The 8,662-nt window shown below is 33.4% G+C and overlaps 1 protein-coding gene across 2 annotated transcripts; it reads right to left on the bottom strand.

The window, feature by feature from the left end:
• Positions 1-4,113: 4,113 nt before the first annotated feature.
• Positions 4,114-7,658, bottom strand: LOC106321147 (probable methyltransferase PMT5). 2 transcript variants are annotated; one of them, XM_013759462.1, is made up of 7 exons: positions 7,511-7,658; positions 6,350-7,250; positions 5,845-6,085; positions 5,539-5,764; positions 4,801-5,380; positions 4,477-4,701; positions 4,114-4,391 (listed from the first exon to the last, which is right to left on the bottom strand). In XM_013759462.1, the coding sequence occupies exons 2-6, from the start codon at positions 6,995-6,997 to the stop codon at positions 4,552-4,554; spliced, it is 1,845 nt and encodes a 614-aa protein (XP_013614916.1). In that variant the 5' UTR covers positions 6,998-7,250; positions 7,511-7,658; the 3' UTR covers positions 4,114-4,391; positions 4,477-4,551. The 2 variants fall into 2 exon arrangements, with proteins under 2 accessions (XP_013614916.1, XP_013614923.1); XM_013759469.1 differs by having other exon boundaries at positions 4,114-4,374.
• Between the last annotated feature and the right edge of the window lie 1,004 nt (positions 7,659-8,662).

The following is an 8,662-nucleotide window of genomic DNA, read 5'->3' as shown; positions in this document are numbered from 1 at the left end:
TGTTATAAATTAAGCATTGAAATGATCATCCACTTCTTTACCAAACTCAAGCACTATGATCATCCACTCATTTACCAACTCAAGCACTATCTTTCATATTTTATGTATTGTTGCTCACTATAAATACCATCACTCATCTCACTCATTTGGATACCAAAAACAAGAACAAGAGTTTATAATCAAAGAACTATTACATCTTCTTCTTCTTCCTTATAATAAACTCTCTCCCTTATACTAGTGTTATTTGCTTCCTACAGGTATCAAATTTTAATCTTATTTAAATTTCTCGATACTATAAATTATAAGTTCTTTCTTAACACATATAAATATTTTAAACCTTTTCAAAGACATTTTACGCTCCCGTTTTTATATATGTATTGCATTGTCTTTCATATTTTATATGGGTTCCATAAAAACCAATGAACTAATTTGGCAGACCAAACCAGCTGGTTCTGGCCTAGTAGTAAAAATGTTCTAGCTGGAGCTTCGATTCTCTTTGGCCACCCATAGACGTTTTAAGTGGCAAGGTAACCCGAATTTCTATGGACATTTTAGTGATTAGTCATTGGGCATAGAAAACCTTTCGGATCACACCAAGATTATCAAAAAAAAAAAATTTGGCAGACCTAAAGACTCAGTAGATCTACATTGAAAACTCAGACTAATACAAATTGGCTAAGATCAATTTGATTTTGATGATATATAGTTAAATTTTTTTTATGATATGTACGTTTTCAAGAGTTTTATCATGACAATATTCTAACCAATTCTTAAAATATCAAATAAAAACGCAATAATCAGTTTTCATTAGGCCTGGGCACTATTACTTGATACCCGACTACTACTTGCTACTTGACTCGGCTCGGTTTGAAAAAACAAGTACTTGCTACAATCAAGTCGAGTAACAAGTAAATGGATTCTATTACTCATAAGTACAAGTCAAGTAACAAGTATATTTTTATTTTTAGCTACTAGGCTTGTTACTTGACTTGTTACTTAGTATCTTCTACTTGTTCCTTTACTTGTGATATATTATTTAGTTTATTAAATATTTGGTATCTAATCTATTAGTTAATTAAAATTTGATGTATCATATGTCTATCAAAACTAAAAGAATTGTGCGTTTAAATATCAAGACCCAACATTACTAATTTATTGGGCTAGTACTAACTGATTTAGTCCAACGGAAATCTGAAGTTTATATACAGAGCCGTAAAGGTAAAACTCTGTGTTTTAACTTCAAGTAATCAAGTAAAATAGATTAAGTAACTGAAAAGATCAAGTATCAAATCAAGTCAAGTAAAAGATAAAATCAAGTAATAAACTAAATCAAGTAATTTACGAGTATTAAAAAAATTTGCAAATACTTGATGCAGTGGATACTTGTTCAGAACAAGTCAAATACAGGTAACAAATATAACTACTTAACAAACCAAGTCGGGTAACAAGTACCTAAAAATGTCTGGTAGTTGACCCGTGCTCAGGCCTAGTTTTCATTATAAGTATAACTAAGCATATACAAAAAAAAATCTAAGCATATACCGAAAAACTGCAAAAGTGAACAGAGTAGACCATCACAAAATCTCAAGTTGTGTAATCAAACTAATTGTGATATAAATAATAAATACTTTAAAATATAAAGATGAACGGAACGGAACGTAACTTGGACTACTCGTATCTTTTTCCACTTTTAGAGGCCGCAAAAGTATAAATTGAACTCTTTTAGTTTTGCGAAGCGACAAAGGAAAAAAGTCTTTTGAAAATGTATAGTTTTTGACATAAGTTTTAGTGACTTAGCTATATTCTTGTATTTCTCTATTATTAGATCGCTTGTTTGTGAAAAATTATTGCCTAAACTCTAAGTCACATTATATCTTGTTTTCTAGAGGCGACGACCAATCGGAGCAATCAAACTGAACCGAATTGATCTGATTTAAAAGAAAGAAAAAAACTGTCTCTTATTGCTTTAAACGTTCTAGCCACACTTTTGTTAAAAAAACACACACATTTTTATATTATTATTTCATTATAGAAGTCTTGGAGTTTTTTTTTTTGCTTAATCTGAGGTATTTCAGATTTTGGCCCAGACTGATCAATAAAAAATATAAGTTATACATATACATTTCACCAAATTCTCGATTAAGTGTATAGTTTCATATATGCATATCCTCACATCCTCACGGATTAATTAATATGGAGGATAAGTTCTCAACATGGATTGTTTAGCTTCCTAAAGGCTCGAATGGGTCTTACCATTCGACCACACCCGCCATGGTTAAGTCTTGAGTATTTGCCGAATCATTGAAATCATTGGCTTTTGCTAATGGTTTTCTCAAGTTTAAGTGGGTCAAAAACCAGGCCAGATTAATTAGCCGGGTCGTGGATGTGTTCGTTCCAACCAAACTGGTCAGTTTAGATTTCAAAACACTTATTAATAGAAAATATTATATATTGAAATCAAAGCATAACATGTAAAAAAGAAGAAGAAAAATAAGAGTTAGAAGTATTCGGGAGTCCATTTTTCAAAAAAAAAAGGTATTCGGGAGTCCGTATTTTCCCCGTATTTAATACAGACAAAGGGGATATTCAGACAGAAATCAAAGTTGAGAAGTAAGTCGAAACGTGTCACGAGAGAATATCTTTTGTGCGTGCTTTGCATGGGATGCTAAAAAGGAAATATCTCTTTACTTTTCGACAGGAAAAAAATTCATTCCCAAAATAAAAGAAAAGAAAAGAAAAGAAAAAGAGATAATCAAAGTTGGATTCTAAACAAGAATCTTTACAAAAGTTAAGGATTGGAGTCTTGCATATGAAGATTTTAATTGGTTTAACACAAATGCGACCAAGCAATCAATTTGTTCCCTCAGTTAATGTCATGTTGTTTTATTTCTCGTGTTATAATGTGATTATTTACATATATTTTGTTTTCACAAGAGAAAAGTTATTTTTCGTATTCTAATTTTAGGTTATTAAATTTATTTAAAATGCAAAAAGTTTATTCAAAGGAAATGAATGATGGAATTCTAGACTAATAATACAAAGGGAATTCCACAATGACTGGTTAATGTGTTGAGGGAATTAGGTACCTTCTTTTTTTTAAGAATTAATATACATGTAAATAAATTTTAAGTTTTCATTTGCTTTAACTTTTATGCAAAGTTCTGTATTTCTCATATCCTATTATATTATCTGCATATCCTGATAGATTTTTACAAAACACATGAGCGAACAATATTCCAACATAGATATACGTGTATATTCAGGGCTATCTGTATCTATAATATACATAAATAAATCCTTTTTGGATGCGTAGTTTCGAGTTTAAGATTAGTCTAGGGATTAATTAAGTATGTAATAATAACGAAATCAATATTGATTATGGTTGTTAAGTTTCAAGCATTTTAAAGTCAGAATCAATTGACAATGAATATGTTGAGTGGTGATTTAAAGTATTACTTATGTCATATTTATATTTCTGGCTTATAATAAAGTATTTGACATGTCTTTTCAAAATGATGGGGTTTTCCCACCATCTCAAACTAAATATTATTCGTCAATTGATAACATTCTTTTGTTTTTGAAAAATAATTGATAACATTCTTGACTCAGGATATGCATTTCTTACAGTTCTACTTGGATAGTTGGATCAAAATATCTTAGTGTTTAAAATTTTATGAACTTCTGATTTTAGACTAATTATTAATAATCTCTCAATTTTATTTACTGAAATTCTTCCTTTCATGTTTATTGAAAATATATCAAGTTAGTAAATGAACAAAGCTTAAGACAAAGAACGTAAATCCGAATAGATATATATAATGTTGTCAATAATGTTAACAAGTTGGGAATGTAGCTCAAATGGTGGAGCGCTCGCTTTGCATGCGAGAGGCACGGGGTTCGATACCCCGCATCTCCACAATTTTTTTTTATGCATGTTTTTTTTTCAATTTAGAATACATTCATTACTCGCACCATTTTATCTAACTTCTAAATTTGCTCTCTCACAGATACAAATCCTAAAACATTCCCCTGGTAGAAGTTTAACAGATTCAGAAACTTAATAATTTGTAAATAACTCATTTACTATCATCTCAGGCCTTCAAAAACAGAAACAATACAATTTCGAAAATAAATAAAAGACGTTATCTTGTTTACAAAATTGAAGAGCAAACAAAAATTGGATGAATGAAAAAATTTATATATAGCTACAATAGTGTTCCTTCCAGACCAAAAATTACAAAGAATATTGAATCTCACTCTTTTCTTCTACCCATAGCTACAACTTCCACTCTTACAAAACCTTCTTCAACTGTTCTTCTGTCTGAGAAAAGAATAATTTCTCTACAGAGCTATAGCAGGAGGCATAGTTTGGATCTGTTTAGAACAAATAACTGTACACAAACATCAGAATAATCCCTTCGTTAGACGCTCAGTATTTGATTCAGATGCACAAGTAAGAGAGAAGAGAGAACTTACCCGTCAAAAGACAGCGTGTAGTAGTGACTGGTGAGTGTTGTTAATGGTGTGAAAGAAGAATATACACGCAGCAAGTTATTTTTTGAGAAATGGTTTTTGACAGACAAGAAGTCTTTGGTCGCTACCGTCTTGAAGATCAATGACACGTGCTTCCCAACGCACTCGAGTCGCTAGTGCACGTGCCATCTCTATTACTCCCACCTTGTCGCTTATAACAACCCATCCCTATTATAGTAATCACACACACACACACAAAGGTCAAGTTTATTATATGGGAAGATAAGAAAAAGAAAAAAAAACAAGAATGGTGTTTATAAAATGAACCTCTGGGCGAAGAACCCGATCCATCTCCAAGAGCAGGTCCATTAAGCTGCACCGTTCTGAGCTAACATGTGTGAGAAGTTCATTGGCATGAAGCATGTCATATGTTCTTGGATATGTTGGGAATGGTTCACACCAGTTATGGAGAACACCGGCAAAGCCACGATCAAGTATGAGAGGAAGTGTGTTACGTGCATTGACCGGGACAACGTTCATCACCCAAGCGGACTTTTCTTGGTCGAGTAAAGCAGAGTTTAAGTTCCCAAAACGAGCATTCATGTCCATTACATTGCGTATCATGTTAAAAGGAGGGAGAGGATCTTCATCACCAGGTCTCTTTGGGTGGTCTGAGAATATCAAGGGTGTAAGCAAGGACCAGTAGTTCTTAAGTGCTGTTCTCCATAGTTCTGTATCCTCCAAGAACTCTTCAGGCTTTAAACCATGAATCTCAAGCTCAGCTGAGGTAGTCCTGTTCTGAATAGGTATCCAGCGTTTGCTTGTTGTACCGCTTATACATGGAACCAGTGGGTGGTAATAAGGAGCACTATCTCCATCTTTGCAAAGAGGTATTGAATCTTGCGACCTGTACACAACATGTAATATTAGTTTCGTCCCACCAGTCACTCGAACTGGGGACCTCTGACACAAAAGCCAGGGTCCTTTCCAGATGAGCTAATGATATTTGGTCGATATACACTTTCAGAGGCAAGAACATATATCATGATTCATGATCATACTTACCGAGACGAATAGCAATTTGAATCTGCAGTTTTCTGCCAAAGAAACGTCTCATCCTGCTGCCCTATCGGACTCCAACAGATTTTCTTAGACAGCTCGTTCACTCGTGTTGTGATGCTTGTTTTCTTCGTGTCTGGCGAGTTTCCCTGTGCTTTGTTCGTGGGAGAAGTTAAAACAAAGTACCCTCCCGGTTTCAGAACACGATCCACTTCCAAAAGCAGCATTGCATCTGCTCAAGAGAAAGACAGAAAACGTCATCACATGACATCAGCACTTAACTCAAAATTGTGACACTAGTAGTTAAGTTACCTTTGATGTCCCAAGTAATGCCACACTGAGCACAGTGGACCATGTCAAAAGACAATGCAGGATACGGAAGCTGTTTTGAGAAGAAACTGCCGATCATTGCAGGAAGGCCTCTCTCTAAAGCTAACTGGACTTGGCTCCCAGTTGCCTCATACTCAGCTATACATATAGGCATCAGGTTTAGAGACACTAGATGTGCACCAAAGCTTCCAAATCCGCAACCAATGTCTAACACAGTCCGTACCTGCAAGCATCATCAGAACACTGATCAGAAGCTCATTAATTAAGAAACTCCCTCCATTTCATATTAAGTGTCGTTTTATCCTTTATATTTTGTTTCATTAAAAGTGTTTTTTTAACATTTTCAATGCATATAAGTTTTTATCCTTAATTTTAGATCATTAATTAACAAAATAATGTATTAAATAATAATTTTTTTAATTTGTAGGCAAAAACTTCAACAATTATTATGAAACAAGAGGAAATAATAATCTCCAAGAAGACTTACACCCGCTTGAGCAAACTCAGTGTCACTTCCTAAGCCAATCATCTCAGCGATCTGACGAGCATAGTCTTTGACCCCATCAAAGATCAGCCCATCTTCCGAGTGAAATGCGATTTGATTCTCTTCAAGCAACATTAACCTCGTTGTAACGGTTCCTGAAGAAAGAAACTGGTCTTTGGTTATCTTGACGTTCCCATTCCATATGATATCTCTACCAAGTGGCCACCTAAGTGGTATCTTATAGTCTCCTGGAGGACGTACTACACATCTCTCCTTCTCTCTCTCAAACTCGCAATGTCGGTCCAACACGTCACCCTCTTGAAGCCCAGCAAGGAGATTCTCCGTCGAGTTGTAACAAGGCACGTAGCTCTCTCTTTCTTTACCACAGAGAGGAAACTCTTTAAGAGTAGTTCCTAAGGAGAGAGATCTTAGGTCCAGATAATCAACAGCAGCTTGCTCCTTTATCCTTTTGTAGTTACTATAAATGTTGGGAACAAGTGTTGAAGAAGTAGAAGCGTCGTATGAAGTGGATGACAACGGTGCTAAGATGGTAACAAGAGCTACAAGACCAAGGATTAATAAAAGCAAGGATTTGATCCGTGGTTTGAGACCAAACACAGAGGAAAGACTCTTGAACCAAGGACTTGTCATGTCAAAAACAACTATCTTAACCTTCCTCTTGCTGTCCTAATCTTTGTAAAGATTCTGTCAAAGTCCAAATCTTGAAGTAGTACATAGTCTCATCACATGATCAAGCCCATTTGTGGAAAGCTTTCACAATCCTAAGAACAACAGGGCTAAGTCTTTCCACTCTTATGATCCAAATCAGGAAATGGGCACTTGAAGAGAGATGTAATGCAGCAAAAATAAGTTAAACAGCTCAAGGCGATGCCAATCACACTACCTGCAAACAGAACTTCAGATCAAAATCTCCCAAAACAGAAACATTACTTAAAGTAGTTAGTGAAAAACATAAGCCGATTTTGCACTTTTTGTCACGAAATTTGACGTAATAAACTCAATTTTGAAACTTTCATGATGAGATCTCGAGTATGACGAACGAGATGAGAGACCAGATCGGATTAGAAAACATTGAATGTAGGAAACAAAACAAAAATTCACGACAAAGACTGTAATGAATTTAAGGGTTTTTGAGATGCGTACCTGTAATAATAGATTGCGAAAAAGGATTTAGCTTTGGACCAACAATGGCAAAAGTTAGAGACAAAGAGACCAGAGACAAGAGTCAGATAATGAGAGAGAGATTCCAATTATACGGGCTCTAGGTTTTAGTAGCTCTATAACCTTTTTCTTTTTCTGCTGTGTTGAGTTCGTTTATGGTTTTTTTTCTTCTGAATAAAGTTCTGTTAAATGAGATGATTAAGAAAATTAATTAAAAGGATTAAATTATATTCCCTCCGTTCTCAAAATTAAGATGTTTTAGATTTTTTAGTTGTTCCACAAAGATAGATTTTTTATATGTTTACGGTATTTTTTATACTTTTAAGAAATATTAAATGAAAATATTTGAATTGATTAAACTTCATTGGTAAAAAATTATTAGAAAACGTATAAATAATTATTGAATTTTTAATAAGCGCTAACATTTTAGAAAATATTAGTTTTGAGAACGGAAGGAAGGAGGGAGTAGTTAGATCTTAAAAAGTGTGTAAGTAACTTTTTGGAAAGAACAAGGAAAATCATTTCGTTAACTTTATTCCAGCAATGACAACAGTTATGAAGGAACCAAGCGGAGGGGGGAATAGTTGCAATTTACTTTTTTTGTTGGCATTTAATAAATTGGTCTCTTTTTCTCTTTTATTTTATTGTTTTCTTGAAATTCATTCACACGAAATAAAGGCACTTTTAATTAATTAATACATGCTGTTGTCGGTGAGCAATAATAATCCACTATAAAAAAATTTCTGATTTTAACTTTTTTTGGCTAGAAAAACTCTATTTTTTTTGCTAAAAAAACTATCTTTTATTGATATTAGGTTAAAGTTTTTATATGTTTTGAGGAAACATAAAATTATGTTTAAACTTCGATCATCAGTTTAAATTTTAATTTTTGAAATTATCTGTTTAACTCACTTAAATAACTTTCTATCTTTTAATAAACCAATATATTATTTTTATTTTTAAATTTAGTTTTCTCAAATAATACTAACTCAAGATATTTCAAAAAATCGTCTTTACTAGTAAAATCGTAAACACTAATTAACCCACATGTTCTCAATACATAAAACTTGACATAATAAAGATAATGAAAAACAAACGCATTAAAACCACGTTCCATTCCCATTATACATTTTC

This window comes from Brassica oleracea, chromosome C2 (assembly GCF_000695525.1).
Source record: "Brassica oleracea var. oleracea cultivar TO1000 chromosome C2, BOL, whole genome shotgun sequence".
Taxonomy (NCBI): domain Eukaryota; kingdom Viridiplantae; phylum Streptophyta; class Magnoliopsida; order Brassicales; family Brassicaceae; genus Brassica; species Brassica oleracea.
Note: the sequence above shows the minus strand (reverse complement) of the source record. Positions and strands in the feature narration are given on the sequence as shown.